This window comes from Trichosurus vulpecula, chromosome 9, assembly GCF_011100635.1.
Source record: "Trichosurus vulpecula isolate mTriVul1 chromosome 9, mTriVul1.pri, whole genome shotgun sequence".
NCBI classification, from domain to species: Eukaryota; Metazoa; Chordata; class Mammalia; order Diprotodontia; family Phalangeridae; genus Trichosurus; species Trichosurus vulpecula.
In genome coordinates, this window is record NC_050581.1 from 31,076,201 (window position 1) to 31,093,582 (window position 17,382).

General features: G+C 35.4%; 1 protein-coding gene across 1 annotated transcript; it reads right to left on the reverse strand.

The window, feature by feature from the left end:
* Nucleotides 1-678: 678 nt before the first annotated feature.
* Nucleotides 679-16,128, reverse strand: DIRAS2 (DIRAS family GTPase 2). The gene is made up of 2 exons (XM_036739421.1): nucleotides 15,574-16,128; nucleotides 679-5,776 (listed from the first exon to the last, which is right to left on the reverse strand). The coding sequence occupies exon 2, from the start codon at nucleotides 5,737-5,739 to the stop codon at nucleotides 5,140-5,142; it is 600 nt and encodes a 199-aa protein (XP_036595316.1). The 5' UTR covers nucleotides 5,740-5,776; nucleotides 15,574-16,128; the 3' UTR covers nucleotides 679-5,139.
* Nucleotides 16,129-17,382: the final 1,254 nt, after the last annotated feature.

Sequence of the window (17,382 nt, forward strand, 5' to 3'; positions counted from 1 at the left end):
AAAGCCCTTTCAAATTCCTGGTTTAAAAAATTTGAAAGGCAATTATGTTAAAGAGTTATTTTCTCATTTGTGCTTGGCTTTAAAGGGCAGATCTAGGGGCAACAGGTAAAATTTGCAGAATGGCTAATTTTTTGACTTGATATAAGCAAAAAATTCCTGTCTAAAAATTAATGAAAGAACATCTAGGTGGTCCAGTGGATAGAGCACCAGCCCTGGAGTCAAGAGGACCTGAGTTCAAATGTAGCCTCAGACACTGGCTGTGTGACCCTGGGTAAGTAACTTAATCCCAATTGCCTCACCTCCCCCAAATTAAATAAAAATAAAAATGTACTTAATTCACAATCACAGGAAATCATTAGGTGGATGTTACTTGACCATCTGCTATTATTGTAGAGTGGTTTGGTTAATACGGTCTGGCATGGATGACTTATGAGCTCTAGTTCTCCATCAATATTATCTCCTCTTACTGTAATACTTTTCAGGTCTGAGATTCTATAATTCTGTGACTTGATGATTACAAAAACTCCTGCATAAGGTTTGGCCTTTGTGAAATTGAGTAGATTTAGCTCAACTCTAATTTCATTACGAACAGAAAGTGGGGATATTTTAGGCTGTAAGTGTACACAAAGCAGTTATGACCAAAACTTTATTTCAAGAAGTACAAACATGCTGTATTTTCATAATTTAAAACTTTATTTTTTTGGTCTTCTCATATTCAGAACATCACTAGAAACTCATAGTCACGGATAATTTATAACTACAATCTGAGTTAAATATAATAAATGATAAAATTACAACAATAAATACATCTGAAAGATAAATATATAAGATTGGTTTCCTAGATATGTAAATCATGTTCTTTGAATACCAATTCATACAGTGTCTCTATGAAGTATTGCATTCCATTGCAGATCTTTGAGGTTTTACGTGTGTTCTGGTACCTATGTGCATTTTCAGAGACTATGTGTCTATTTTGAAATAAATTAAACTTAACAAAGCAACATAGTTTTTCCCCCTTGCCTTGCTTGTCCCACAAAACAGATATTTATTTCAGAAATTGCAAAACAAAATTTTATCAGCTTACAGATAAGATACACATTATTAACCTTCAATGATTACAAGGGTATACAATACATATTAAGAATGAATGAGTATATTGCTTTTGTACTATTCATGCTTTAATTCATGCAAGCTTTGAACATAAAAATTACTTATCACATTATGAGAGAGAAATCAATGGCTGAGCAAAGTAAATGATCCTTGAACACCATTTCACTTTATTCTCAACATTTGTTTCTTGTTTCTTATAACTCATGCTAGACTGTTTTCAGTGTCCCAGCAGTATGCAAGGCTGTATCTTGTAGTAGTTGTATCTATACAGAATAGCTATCAAATGTTTTGGTTAAAAAATGTCCACTTGTTTGTTTGTGGGTAGATTCCCTGCCCACTAAAAACATTTAATTTTGTGGTTTTTGAGAATATTATACAGTGTGGTAGACCCCCTTAAGCATCAGATTTTACAATCATGGCTTCACTTTACCAAAAACAAAACAAAAATATTATGTGCATGTATACACATATGTGTGTGTGTGTATAAAATATCTGAAAGAAAAAAAAAGTTTTATCATACCTGTTAATCATCACCAGTTCAAGCGTACTCAGAGCCTGGAGCAAATGGTGGGAGATGAATTAGTCTGTTAAATTTGGAATTTTTAATATGACCGAGTCATTGGATTTCACTTGTCAGTGTCTGTTTCTTCATGATCTTGTGATCTATGTATAGTAAAGTTGTTCTGTCATTTCACTTACTACCAACTCCATCTGAATTGCACTATCCCAATATTTTAGACTTATATGTAGCTACAAACTGTAGGCTTTACAAACTACTTCTTGCAATTATTGTTAGCTTCAATACATCTCCAAGGGACTCATCCTTTTTATAGATTATCTAGATCAGGAGTTCTTTATTTGTTTTTTTTACGACTTAGTCCCCCCTATCATGCCCAGGCTGGAAGTGAAGAAGATACTCACAAAGTCAATTCCACTCTGCTCAGTATGGGAACTTTTACTTGCTCCATTTCAGAAGTGGGCTGGCTCATTCCTTACATAACTTAGTCCCCCTCCCAACCTGGGAGCTCACCATATTACTTAATGTGGGCAGCAGATCAGCTTATTCCACTGTGGATCAGAAATGCAGAGCTCAAGAGATCTGCCAACTCCAGTCTCTCTGATTGCAGGGATTACAGATGTGTGCCACCATATCTGGCTATCAGGGATTCTTAACGTTATTTTGTGTCGTGGAATCACTCCAGTGTCTGGTGAAATCTATACACTCCTTAGAATATTTTTAAATGCCTAAAACATGAAGATCATTATGGAAGCCAATTATATTGAAATACAGTTATCAAATTGCGAGGTACCCACAAGTTCATGGGCCCTGGGTCAAGAACCTCTGATCTAGATAAAGTCAGAAATCTTACAGCTCAGCACTAGGAGGATCATGCATTTATATTACTTAAATCACAGCTATAACTTTTAAAATTGATTATTATTTTTCAAAAGTCTTCTTACAAATCTTACCTAATGATATAAAATGATACAAAATGTTTCTTTAATTTTATTAGTAAGTTCATATTTAGATGCTCTTTTGGTTGATGAAACACTAAATTTGATACTAATCTGTAAGTGGAATATCAATGAATGGATAGAAAAAAATTGACGTTGCTACCCAAATATATGCTTTTGATTTAAAAAACTAATGGAAATTCCTTGCTCTAGAGCGGTATATATGGGAAAGTCTAAAAGGTTTTGAAAATATTTTGAAATATTTCCATTTAGAATACTTATTCAATGTCTATTGAGTAGATCTATAGGGAAATTTAAAAATACATATTTATCTTGGTTTTGTCTTTATTTTCCCTTTCCCTAAAACCTTCTTAGAGTTATATATAACATATGAGAAGTTTTAAATGTCTTCAAAAATGAGCAATTAAAGGGAAACAATTAAGGGCACTGGTAATCCACAAACTAGAGAGATCATTGCATATAGATTATATATGTTCAACCAGTTAAAACTGTGTTCATCATTAACAAAAGTTCCACAGAGCCATATTTACTTAAAGAAAGGGTAGCCACTCACACAGTGTGATTTGATGAATGCCAGACTTGCCAGTTGAGAAAAAAAAAATGTACCTCATTGGTCCTCAATATATCCACCTTCCATTCCTTCCTTGCCAGAAATTCCCACCCTAGGTGTTATGCTGGTTTAAGTAAGAGAACCAGGGAATATTCTTTAGGAAGTCATTATAAAACCATGGACTAGTTTCCTCTTAAAAACACATCATCACTCATATTAGATGTTTAATAAATGTGTTGTTGTTGAATTAAAGTAATCCAGACTTACTAATCATTACTAAAGGCATGTGAGAAACATTTGGGTAATATTTAGGGAGGTCAGGATTAAAAAAAAATCATATTGGTATGGGGAAGGTGATTCTCTAGGCAGCTAGGGAGGAAGCCTGGGAGTGTCAGGTACCTGGAAAGTGTAATTCTAAGGAATTACAATATAAAGATGGCAGGCACAAAAAGGATAGAAAACAAACCTTGCCTCCTTTGAAATTTTGCCAGGGGCTAATCAACAAGATTTTCATGTCTTTTTTGGAGAGATTCCAGACACTTCATTTTCTTACTCGCCAACTATACAAACAGTAAACATTTTTGAGAAGGAGATTTAAAATTATTGTCTAGCATCCATTTAACTGTATTGAAATTAAAAGAAGCATTAACAGGTTCTGTTGAATGGGAATTTTCAGGGAGAATGTTCGAATAAATTCAACGATGGTGACAAAATCAGGATTGAGTGTCTTCAGCCTAGAAGAGAAAATATTAATTGCAATCCCTACTACCCCATTAGCACTTTTGAAGAACTAGAAATATCTATTATTGAGTTTGGAGAGTGGAAGATGCTCAGGAAATCATCTGAAGAATGTGATAATTGTTTCTAAAGTGAATATTAAAATTAACAAGTTTTAAAAGGCATTTGTAATGTAACATGCTGGCTAATTTACTGTCAAATGCCTCTATTTGCCAGTAATATCCTTTTGAGATACCTTTTGCCAAAAACAGAAGTGAACTTTTTTTTTACATTTCAAAGCATTTTGAAAAATAATTGTGCTTCTTTATCTTGGATGATTTTTATGCTTTTGTCATCTGACAGTGTATAAATAGAGATCTTAATGTGAAGCATTTTTTAAATTCCTTTAACTTTTTTAGCCTGAAGAAAAATTATTGCCCTGTAGATCAAATGAAGGAATTTTTAGCATTTTTTCAATCCTTGAACTGAATTCAAATGCAAAAGAAATGGGATTACAATTCACACAACCATTAGAACAATCTGATTATAAAATCAGGAAACCTCATAAAAGTACTTATCACTAAATATTAAATCTAAAAAGACCTGATAAATAGGAATATCCAATTAAAGAAAAACATCATCACTGGCTATTAAAACTCACAACAATGCATTTAGTCAGCCTCAAGCTAGAGAGGCATTAATATGAAAATGATTATCAAGCACCTTTTGGAGGGGGATAGGTGGTGTATATCATTCTTATTCCTTAAATGACACAGTATCGCACTTCTTTCTTCACTCCAAACTTTGCCATGAAAATGAGGGCTCCATGTGCTGAGCTAAAAGAATTGCCCATGTTATCGGTGGCAACTGTGAAATATATAGATATTACCTTGCTTTGACATATATTTTAGATATTTATATTAATTTATATAATCAACATTTCTATTTTAATCTTCAGAATTTGAGAACCATTAGTCTAATTTAAAACAACAGACAGTTCCTGGAGCATATAATTAATTAGCTAGAGTATTCAACCTTTTTGGCTTTCCTTTATTTCCTGATAGAATTTGTGATCTTGCAGGATGATTAGTTGTTATTTATGAAGTCAATTACCCTCTTTGTAAAAAAGAATATATTTCTGTTAAAGCAAACATTTTTAGTCAATGGGCATCTTATCATTAATCACTGGGTATTCTGATTTTTAAGTTTAACATAAACATCAGTGAGGATGGGAGAAGGGAAGGTAGAAACCAGAAATGTGAACTTGCTTCACTCAGGCAGGGCTTTCACATGACCACGCATTTACCCTTCAGCTTCTCTTTCCTTTTCTGCTGCTTACTCTTTTTTCCATCAATCTGAAGACTCACAGTCCTGCGTTTCTCCAGGTTTAGTAGCTCTTGAAAGAGTTCTTTGACGTTATAATTCATCTTGGCTGAGGTCTCCATAAAGGCACACTTCCATTTCCTTGCCAAAGCTTCACCCGCACTGCTCTCCACCTCTCGGTTTGGACTCTCATCATTCTTGTTCCCCACTAGCATGATGGGAATGCTTTCCACATCTCCTTTGATCTGACAGATTTGTTCATATATGGGTTTGAGTTCTTCCAAGGACTGTTGGCTTGTGATGGAATAAACCAAGATAAAGGCATGGCCTTTTGAAATGGAGAGGCGCTGCATTGCTGGGAACTGATGGCTACCTGTTGTGTCAGTGATCTGCAAGGTGCAGATACTTTTATCACAGCTGATCACCTGACGATAGGTATCTTCAACAGTGGGGATATAGCTCTCTCGGAAGGTGCCTTTCACAAACCTCAAGACTAAGGAACTCTTGCCAACACCTCCTGCTCCAAACACCACTACTCTATAATCATTGCTTTGTTCAGGCATGTTGTTTGACAGCTTTAATGCTCAACTTGGAAAATACCTAAGGAATAAAAGATATATTTGATACAGTTAGTCAGATTCTCCTGAGGAACAATATTTACCCATTTCTGAAAGTGCAAACAATTAGGTTGATTTACTAAATGTAGTGAACTCTTAATTCTAATAGGCTTATCTAAAGGTGGCTTAGCGGGTCCAACCTTAATTTCATTCTTTTGTTGTTGCCCTTGATTCAGGAGCTGGGGACACTGGGACCAGGAGGGGTTAAAAAAAAGCAGCAACTGTATCCTTGGTGGTTGCTTGGTCTGAGATATATTACTATGTGAAATTCTACTACCCTATTTAAGAACCTCAGGATATAACTTCAAGACTAATATTAGTTCTTTCTGGGTTTCAATCTTGGGTTTTGTACTTTCTCCTAATCCTTCTTTGGGAAGAGATTTCAAATTTAGGGGGCATAAGGTAACCTAAGGCACAGAGTTTCATAACAGTAGCATGACAGTTGTTATCTTTTCTGCTTAGGGAACAACCATGATGAAGGAGATGCACTGTGGCACAGAAGAAAGAAGAATGACTTTAGAGTTAGAAAGCCTCAGTTTGAATCCCTGCTCTGCTATTTATCACTGATGTCTTACAGTACAGTGATCTGATAAACTGTTCTGCATTTCTCAAAATCACCTTACCAAATGACATTTGATTTGAAAATTATTTTGAAAATGCTTTCATTTTCTCTTGATATTTTCAGAATTCTAAGATTTTTCAAAAGGAAATGAAACAAAATGGTTTCTGACTGAACATACAAAGCAGCAACATAGAAGATGAAGAAAATAAAGGGCTAGTAAGTAACATACACCAAAATACAGCTAGAAAAATCACAGCATCATATAAGACTTCATGGCACATGAAAATGCCAAAGCCTACCAATACAAATGATGCATCAGAGAAGATAATGCTTCTTATTGAATTAAAATGTTAAAGCCATATAATCTGGGATTTTTAATGTGCCTTCACCAAAGGCATCCGTGGAGATTCAAAATTAAGCATTAGAATATAAATTAAACTATTATATCATAAACAAAGCCTTTCTACTCTATAGAAAGAGGATATTAACTATCTTGGAAATATCAAATTCTCTTGGATACGGAAGTTTTCTACAAGTCAGGAAGTTGTGCAACTCTAGGAGACTATAAATTGAAGAGAATTTTCTGATCTATACTGGTAGAGGAAGTTTCCGCCGATGAAATCACAGCTCCAGTTAAAATAAAATTTGAATTGTATTCAGCATTTAAACCTGAGAATAGGAAGGGCAAAATTGGAAGAGACTATATGATAGACTAGTGGTTTGGGAAAGAATAAGCATCAAGTAAATAGATGGAAAGCCAGAAGACATGACCATTTGGAGGAAATAAAACATACACGGATAAATCATTTTAAAACGTATGCAAAGCAGCCGACATTTATTTTAACCCCAATCCTACGCGCAAGCATTCTTTATGATTATAACCTTTATAAATCACTTTCAATCTTAAAATTAATGTAGCAAAGGTTTCCTTAGCTTCCTACCATCTGGGCTTTTGGCTTGCTTTTCTCTCTAGAAATCTCAAATTGTCTCCTTTTGAGACAAACAACGCAGGGGATTAGTTCTTTTCTAGTGCTACTGTGCCTCGCCCTCAGGTTCATAGAATAATACAATATGAGAAACAGAAGGGACTTCAATGGCTAATCAGTCCAACCCAAACACAAAAAGAATCCTCACTATGTAAACTAAGATTTTTGCTTCCTTTTTCTTTCCACAAAGAATCAGGAGAATAAAAACTTCCATAAGTTTGAAAGGTACAAAGCCCATTGCATCTTTCTGATATGCTTTTCAGTTCTTTCCCTTTTTTTATTTGACAGGGCTCACTTTTCTCTCTTCCTTTCCTCCAGTCTCTGTTGAAATGGTTGTCCTTTTGCCAAAGCCAAACCCTTTAGATGCAACCTTCATCACGTCCTTTCCAGCAGATTGCTCCCTAAATTATTGTCCCTCTCTCTATTTTTTTAATCTCTCCCAGTCAATTCGTTCCTTCCCTACTTCCTTCAAAAATGATAGGTTAATAAAACCTTCACCAAGCCCTATAATCCCCTTAAGCTATTGTACTACATCTCCCCTGCCTATCTCAGTGAGTGAGCTCCTAGAAAAATGTATCTGCACAGTACTTATTCTCCCTCCCACTTCCTCAGCTTTCCCACCTCATATGAAGATGACTCACAGTTCTGCACATCTAACCCCATTCTGAGTTCCAGTCTCACATCACTAACTGCCTATTGGGTATTTTGATCTGGATGTCCAAGAGACATCTCAAACTAAAAATGTTTGAAGCAAATCTTGTCTCCAAAATCCTACCTCTTTTTCAAAATTCCCTATTTATGTCAAGGACACCACCATTCTTCTGACTGATAACATGGGAATTATCCTTGACTCTTAACTTTCCCATACCCCATATATCCATTCAGTTGTCAAAACCTACCATTTCTACATCTCCTTCAAAACTGTCTATATCTGATCCTTTCTAGTCACACAGCTGTCACAGCTGGATTACTGCAGTGGCCCTCTAATTGATCTCCCAGCCTCAAGTTCTTCCTCCCACTCCAATTCATCCCTACACAGCTGTCAATGGTTTTCCTTAAGTGTGCATCTGACTATGTCATTCACCTATTCAAAAAACTACATTGATTCTCAATGGTTTCTAGGAAAAAAAAATCCACTATTCTATTTGGTTTTCCAAGCCCTTCAAAACCTGGCTCCAATCTGTCTTTCGAGTTTCCCTGTACATTATTCCTCTCCAGAATCCATTACCAAAACAAAAAAAAATCTGAATATTTTAAATCTGGCCTAATTTTCTATGACAATCCCCATTTTAAGAAAATATATGCTTTTAATGAATGAGGTAGAATGTTTTTCCTGGCCTGATATTTCATTTGGTAAAATACAGCTGCTGTGGCTATAGAGGAGCCAAAGAAGATTATAGCAGAAATACATTAGCAGCATGCTTTTCCACTGCCCTGGGCTACACTCCAAATGAAGATTCCTTTGGACTTTCAAATGTCTATTTAAATCTATGCCTCCTCCCCCCCCCACCTCCCCCCCCAGTTTACTAGAGGAAGAAAGCTTCTCACTCACACCTTTCTCTCTGGTTATTGATGACCATTAAGTTAAACAAATCTACTTTAGGGGCTGAAAAGAAATATATTTCCCAAAAAGAAAATTGGAATCTCATTAAGTATAAGAGTAGGTTTTCAAAATCTAATTGCCTTTGATGAAAACAAGGTCAGGCCAAATTCTTCTACTTAGATGTCTATTAGTACTGAGTGGCTTCAAAGAAAGTAAAACCACTTCGGGAAAACACACACTTTTAACAATCATTTAAATGTGCTAGCAAACATGTAACTTTTTGCCAGGACAATAGCATTGTGACATAACTTGACTTGCCCAGTTTACTCCCCCAAATTCATAGCACCTGGACTGATGGAAGAAAGAGTAAAAAGAGAATGTGTTCTGGAAGGTAAAATATAGAGAAGCAGGATTAGGTGCCCAAACTGCCTACCTCTTTCACACTTTTCTAAAGACAAACCTTTTGTAACAACGATTCAAGAAGACACAGCTCAAAGAGAATGACTAGTTGTTGAGAGACAAAGCTCAAAGATTTGATTGGTAGATTCACACATATACAAACACAGTCATAGATATAGATGCTTGAACATGAGGATGACCCACATTAATGGCATAGCTAAGGGGTGACTGACAACTAGCAGCCCTGACAACTAGAATCAGGGCGACAGGTAAAGAGTTGGGTGATGGTCATGACAAATAAAAAGGAAGTTGATAAGATTCTATGTCACTCCCTTTTTCTTTGTAAAGAAGGAAGCAAGGGGGGAAAGTTGGAAGATAATTATGGAGGGAAAAACACTTAACAATCATAATTGTGACTATGAATGGGATTTATTTATTGATAAAACTGGAAGAAGATAGAATGGATTCAAAAGCAGACTCCAACAATATACAAGAAACATACTTGAAACATATAAATTCATGCAGATTTTAAATGAGTGACTGAAGCAGAAGTTATTTTTCTCAAGCACTTTCCACTGTTGCAGAGTAAATCACTTCCCAACTTTTATAAATTGTTATTAAATAGCTAGGTGGTACAGTGGTTAGTTCTAGAGCACTGGTCCTGGAGTCAGGAAGATCTGAGTTTAAATCTGTCCTCTTCTACTTGCTAGCTCTGTGACCCTATTCAAGTCATTTCACCTGTTTGCCTCAGTTTCTTCAACTGTAAAATGGAGATAATAAGATCATCTACATCACACGAGCATCAAATGAGATGATCTATATTAAAAGTGGTGAGCCAAATCTCTGACACATAATAGGCACTCTATAAATGTTGTTCCCTTCCCCATCTATCACCCAAATAATAACACAGAACCAAAGGATTAGTAGCTGCAATACTGCATATTTTGCATATATTGCAAATATGCCAGAATAGACAGTGGCAAAGAAATGGACAGAAATCATGGGAGAAAGAGGAACTACCGTGAGCATACAATGGGTGCAGCCAACTGTCACAGGAACCAGGGCTTTTCCTGTTTAGACACCAAAAGTCAAGCATGACTGAGAGGGTTTCTCCATAGTCAGCTGGAGGAAGGAGAATGTCTCTGAGAAACAGTTTCATTTATTCAGATACACTAAGCGCTGAAGTGGCTCATCATCCCAAACATAGATCACCCTCACCAGCAATCACTTCATAGTCTTCCTGAATGAAGGAGGCTAGTGTCGGTGCTAGTATCCTCCCATGAGTTCTCAAGGTAGAGGACACACTCTGCCTCCTCACCCTCTATCTTCTGGCATCTTTCTCTCAAATCTCTCTAAGAACAAGCTGGCAGCATTTATACAGGTCATAACAAGCAGCCAGTGGGATCCTGGGAAAGTCTCTGCACCTCCAGGACAATCCTGACACAGGCTCAAATTCCAACATCGGGTTACAGTAGTCTAAATATTACTCTTACAGCTAAAAAAGCTGAAACTCAGCCAACTTGAATCACACAGCCTGGAAACAGCAGAGTCAAGAGTTTAACCCAGATCTCCTGACACAAAAGCCAAATCCTTTTTCAACATACCATTAAATTTCTCATCTATAAAATGAGGATGTTAGATTAAATGATTTCTTAATGCACTAAAAATAAAAGTAAAAACTTTATAAGGATTTTGAAGACTCTGCCATATATAGGAAGTCTATTTTTTTATCAAAAAGATGAAGTTTACAACAGGTCACTTCGTACTCTCCAGAGAAGAGTGTGTATATGTCCCACTTACATATGTACTGTTTACTTAGTATATATGATGACATTTAAGTATATAGGTAGAAAAATATGAAGAATGTAACCCCTACTCCTAATACAACGCATATGATAAGGAAATGTTATGTATACGTTGGGCAGCTAGGTGGTGTAGTCGGTAGAGTGCTGGGTCTGGAGTCAGGAAGACTCATTTTCCTGAGTTGAAACCTGGCCTCAGACACTTACTAGCTGTGTGACCCAGAGCAAGTCATTTAATCCTGTTTGCCTCAGTTTCCTCATCTGTAAAATGAGCAGAAGAAGGAAGTAGCAAACTATTCCAGTATCTTTGCCAAGAAAATCCCAAATGGGGTCACAACTGAAAAATAACTGGATAGTATGTATATATATATATATATATATATATATATATATATATATATATATATACACACACACACACACACACATATTTACATACACACACATACACATGTATATGTGTATATGTATATGTATGTGTGTATAGTTATATACACACATATATAGTGTTATATATCTAAATTCTATAATAATGTTATGCATATAGATGCTATAACGAAAACTCTTAGCTGCCATATCATTTGACTCCTCCTTTTTTACAAATTGGGGTCATTGAGAACAAAACAAACCAAAAAGGAAAACAACAGTTTTAGAATGTTGGATATGATTTAATGTAGCCTCCTACTTCTGAAAACTACACGAAAGTTCATGACATACTTTGAATCTTACAATACCAAATTTTCTGATCCCTTTTTGAAAAAATCTGAGCCCAAATGCCTTTCTGATCCTTTTTTTTTTTAAATAAGCAGACCAAACCACAGAACTCAAATTGAAACAATTTTTAATTAAACAGAATAAGAACATCAGGAAATAATCTCTCCTTTCTCCTTACAATACAGATTCTCTTTCCTACAGATTGCCATCTGGAAGAGGGAATTTGAATAGCTTGGATAACTCATATTTTGAAGGCTTAGCCCCAGCTGAAACATTCCTCAACCTCTGATGTCATCATTATGATATTTCTGGGGGCTACTATTCAAATTAACTATGATATTCTACTTTTTGGCCTGAAATTTCTCTTCCATTTAATTTCTTACCATACAAACAGTTAAAAGAACCTAATAAAAATAATACAGAACAAAAAAATCATGTAGTTTGAAAGTGTTTACAATCAGTTCCACAGCCTCAGATAGAATATAGCCTCAGGTACATTGAAAACAGTGTCTAGATTAGCTTTAAAAGAATTTTGTGTACTAATAAAAATATGACAAAAATAGAAATTATCTAAGATGTCAATGACAAGATTGTTTAGAAGGAACAGATTGAGCAGGAATTTTGTCAAACCACTATTATATGGTTCCAGTATAATCTTATATAACCTATGAGCCTTTGAAAAATGAAAGAAATTGAGTGGAGAGGAAAGAGACTATGGCAAATGCCCCAGCACAAAAGGAAGCTAGGGGGTTCAAAACCCTCACCTCAATCAATTAATCAACTTACAGAACTAATTAGATTTTTAATTGTTTTTAAAGATTGTTTATACATGTAATCCTTTTATCAAGTTTGAGCTCCTCTTTATTTGGGTTGATAAAGGAACAGCTGATTGGCTAACCATGGATCTGAGGGCTTAATATGGTGGAGAAATTTCAGCCATTCTTAGTCCAAAGGGATCTAGCCAGCTGGTGAAAAATAGGGAATTTTCTTCCAGTATGAGAATTAAAGATTCTGAATTGAGCCAAACCCCTGAGAGGAAACCACTCTTGAAGAGAGGAGAGAGTTTGTACCTATCTCTCCTCCTTTCCCACCATGTACCATTGACTTTCCTTGTAGAAAAGGGACCAGCAATGTACAGTGAATCCAAAGAGGAGTAGAGAGACATACCAATGACAGACACAGACAAATATCAATACAGACACAGCAGGATAACCACATTATAGAGGAGGAAGTATGACTCTTTTGGTGGAAAGAATGCCAACTATTGATTCTTGAAAAATATCAGTTACCGAAGTCTAGCAGACTTACCTTCGGGATCTTAACTCTACGAAAAGAGAAAAAGACTTTTCCCCATACCCAGTGCCAGCCAAGATTCATGAAGCTCTCCTTTATCATGTATTCATTACACATGTGTCTCACAACTATTATACTTTTAGTTTGTGCCTCTCTCCCCAGGGACCTCCTGTTTTCCTTCATAGATGAGTATTTGATTATAAAAAATATTTTTATACTATAACCAAGTCTCCACACTTTAGGAACAATAGACATAGGGTTCAACTGGATGGATGTCATTTTGTCTCCCCAAGCATTTATTCCAAAATAAAGACAGTAGGACAGAAATGCTTATCTTAGAAAAAACAAATTTGATAGTTGTAACTGAGCAATAACTGACTTGGCTTAAGTATTTTTTGGTTCATATTTTTATTGATTTGAAAAATTCCTTATTTTCTATACCTTACCCTTTTCAAAAGAGGTAGAAAAGCTCCTTCCTTCTACACCTAAAATGATTCGGTAATTTTTTTAAAAAATGAATTCACTGGTCTTGAATCATTTACCTCTGGGAAATATAATCCTTTTGTTTAACATTTTGGTTTGGAAGCATATGTTGTTTTCTAATTCTTTGGTATGGCACCTCTGGTCATAAAACTACAGAAAATATGATATATAATTCCCTTGTTGGTAGAAAAACTAAACATGTTTCGAAAGGAAGGTCCACTTTCAGTAGGCCATCACCAAGTGTCTACTATTAACAAGGTCAGTTTCAAATCAGCCTGAGTTGAGTGGTTCACGACCAATAACAAATTTATAAAACAGCGTGTTTTCCTCTCCTCACTGAGGAATGACATCAATTTTTATTCTATATGAAGTCTCTTCAGCAACCCAGAATTAGATCTGTGCTTTTTGATGATGCTACACGACCATCTTAAAGCTGTAAAAGGAAAAGAACCAGGATTTCTCTATTTGCCAGCAGTTACAGAAGAAATTCACAAGAACAACAGTGACTTCTGTGTAAGCACTTATTTACCCCTTGCCACAGTAAATAGAAATTAAGGTAAAGCAAAGAAAGGCAGCAGTCTCATCACACTGTGCAAGGAGTTAACGAGAGAACCCCCCCCCCTTTTTTTTCATTTTACAAACTGGTTCATCTACTTTCTTTTCCAATTAAAACTCAATGTGCCAGATTTTAAGTGGGTTATCAAGGTTTCCTTGCCTTACCTCAATTTCCTCATCTATAAAATGGGGGGAAATCATACCTGCAACACCAAACAGGGTGTAAGGATCAAATGTGATATAACTAAAATGGTTTGCAAATTTTAAGCCTACAAATAAATATCAGATTTGTAAACTGATCAATTCTGGGTCACTTTGAGCTCCAGTACATAGGATCAGTGTACATACTGGTCAACTAACCCCCAACTAATTGCTTTAATTCAAATTCCATTCTCCCACTTTCAGTCCCCCTTTTCTGGCCTAGATGCCATCGAAGAAAAAAAATCATTGGTGTATCTATGGAAACTCATGTTTCAAGCCTTCCTGGGATAGAGGTGTTAGACAGAAAATTAAAAAACAGTTTTTCTTTCAAAAAAGGAAGCAGGTGAAAAATACCAACTGAGACACAAATACAAATTTCTGAAAGAAAATCCTACCAAGATAATTATATCTCATTGTTGCCTTTCTTCATCCAAAAGAACTTTTAGGTTCATTCTCACCTTAGCAAGCTTGAACGCTTCTCAGATTAGCCAGGAAATAAAATTAGATGTAGTAGACAAACCATACCCCAATCGTTCAAAAGGCAAATATCAATACATTTCCTTTCCCAAGGGAAAAGAACTAGCATGGATCTACATTCCTTAAGCACTAAATAGGATATTTTTAAAAATCAGTGTAAAGGTCTCCTTTTTTTGTCTTCTGCACTTACCTACAAGCCAAAAAGGATATATTAGTCTACCTGTGTGAAAACATAGATAGGCAGAGAAGAAATACTTTTAAAAGGAAATGAGATATTTTAAAAAGTGTTGGGATTAAGGAAAGGCATGGGGGGGGGATCCAATTAAATTTTGATTTCTGCATGTCTCTACATGGGTACAAATGGCACATTCTATTTCTGTACTGGCAAGCTGTTCCATATCTCCCTTTTGGCTATGATTTTAGTACCTTTATTTTTCAACTGAGTAACTCAACTTCCTCATCAGCAGGAGCAACTGTCCACAGAATGTGCTTTCCCAAAAATGCTAAATCTTGTTTTGGAAGGAATAGCATTTGAGATACTCTCACTTTTCCTCTGGAGTATTTTTTTTTTGAGACAAAATGTTTTTAGAATATCAAATTACAAGAAATGCAGTTTTTAGCTAGATAAACCTCATAGCTATATTTCTGACTTGTCTTCTCAGATTTCTAAATGTATTTTAATGTAGGCACTTGAAAAAAAAGTAAACTATTTTATCACATACATATACAGTAAGGCAATAGTAAAATGAATAAGGCATTATTTACCTGAGGAGGAACACACTCTATTAAATATTCTTCAATATATTTCTCTCATAGCAAAGAAACTCTCCCCTTATGCTTACTCCACCCCTTCAAAATCAAGGTTTCCTCTTAAAAAAAATCTCAGTTAACTGTTTTGATTTTCATAAAAATATAGCCCTGGTTGCTGCTGCTGCTGCTGCTGCTCCTTCTCCTGCTGCTGCTGCTCCTGCTGCTCCTGCTGCTGCTGCTGCTGCTGCTGCTCCTGCTATGAACCTTCTCAGCACCTAGTCTCGGAGGATCCTTGAATTGCTATTTGTACTGTTGTGTCTTCTCTCCTCTGTTCAGCTGGTCTCCACAATGTGATCCTAGCTATCACTCTCGCTCTTGCTAAATCCTCCTCTCACTTTCTGTGTGTGGTCTATAGTTGATGTTTTTGTTGGTTTATTTGTATTCTGTCTCTATGATTCCTCATTCCCACCTTTTTTTCCTCTTCCTCTCTCTCTTTTTCTTCCTCACCTTGGCCCTCCTTTCCCATTCACTCCTTGTTTCTTGCAATCTTTGTGCTTTCAGAAAAGGATTAACTATAACTGCTGCTTTTGATACTGTTTAAATGGCGACTGAAAAGCTCAGCCAAGCTTTCAAGTGCCACCTACTGAATGTTTTAGGAATATTTTTTGAAGGACTGGAATTTTTTGGTCATGTAGGCAAAGGTAATCATTTCTTTGCAAAGCATTCTACTTATGCTGATTTATTTATGCTCATTATGATGCATCACTACCTTTATGTTATGGTTGCTTCTAACCACTCCTTTCTTATTTCAAATACTTCACAGAATCCCATACCTCAATCTTCCAAAAGGTAAATATCACATAGAACTATCCTTATTTTATAATTTACATTAACCACATGAGCTTTCTTTTCTGTATTCAAATATGGAACTCATGCAAATTCTTTTATATGGCACATGTTACTCCATTATGTATGTAATATATAATTAATAAATACAATAATTCTACTAAAGAAAAACTATATATTCAGATTAGTAGAATGACTAAAGCTAGTAGTACTAGAAATCCCTCTCTATTCAATAGCTTCACAGTAAAATTTCTAGAAAATTATAATAATGCATATTTTCTAGATTCTGTTTTAGCAATCTTTTATCAAAGGAAGATTTATTAAGATTCAGAAATACAGAAAAGCGTTCCTATTTACAAAAAATTTTCCATTTTTAGAAAATGCTCATTTGGAATATTAAAAAAAATATTACCAAAATACACAGTCCAAATAGCCAGACTTTTCTTTTTTACCAAATTATCATCTCCTTTAAAAAATCAGCCAACATTAAGGTATCACTGGGTAATAATAATGAGTTGTTGCTATTACAATTCTGAAGGTAATCTACAAAGCACCTAGTATTTGATCAAATAAATTATTTTTTTCTTTACTTAACCCTATCAAAAGTTAGTTTTCTGGTCATGTTTAGATCAGAAATAAACATTTTATTAACTTTTTAAAATTACAGCTTTGCATTTTCTATACCATGTTATTTAGAAAGGCATCATTAATAGTCAACAGCCACTAGCAAACATTTATCAATTGGTCATTGTGTCAGGAATACATAGAAAGACAAAAAATACAATCCCTGATCTCAAGGAGCTCAAATATAATGGAGGACATGATATGTAAATAACTAGATATACATCCATAGTGGGTAGTCAATAAACATTTATTAAGAACCTACTACATGCCAGGCACAGTGCCAAGCCCTGGGAAAACAAAGAAAGACACCAGTATCACCAGATCACAGAATACATGGCATGAAGTGAAAGGTAG

Coding starts and splice junctions, on each gene's coding strand:
- DIRAS2 (XM_036739421.1), bottom strand. CDS start 5,739: ATGCCTGAACAAAGCAATGATTATAGAGTAGTGGTGTTTGGAGCAGGA.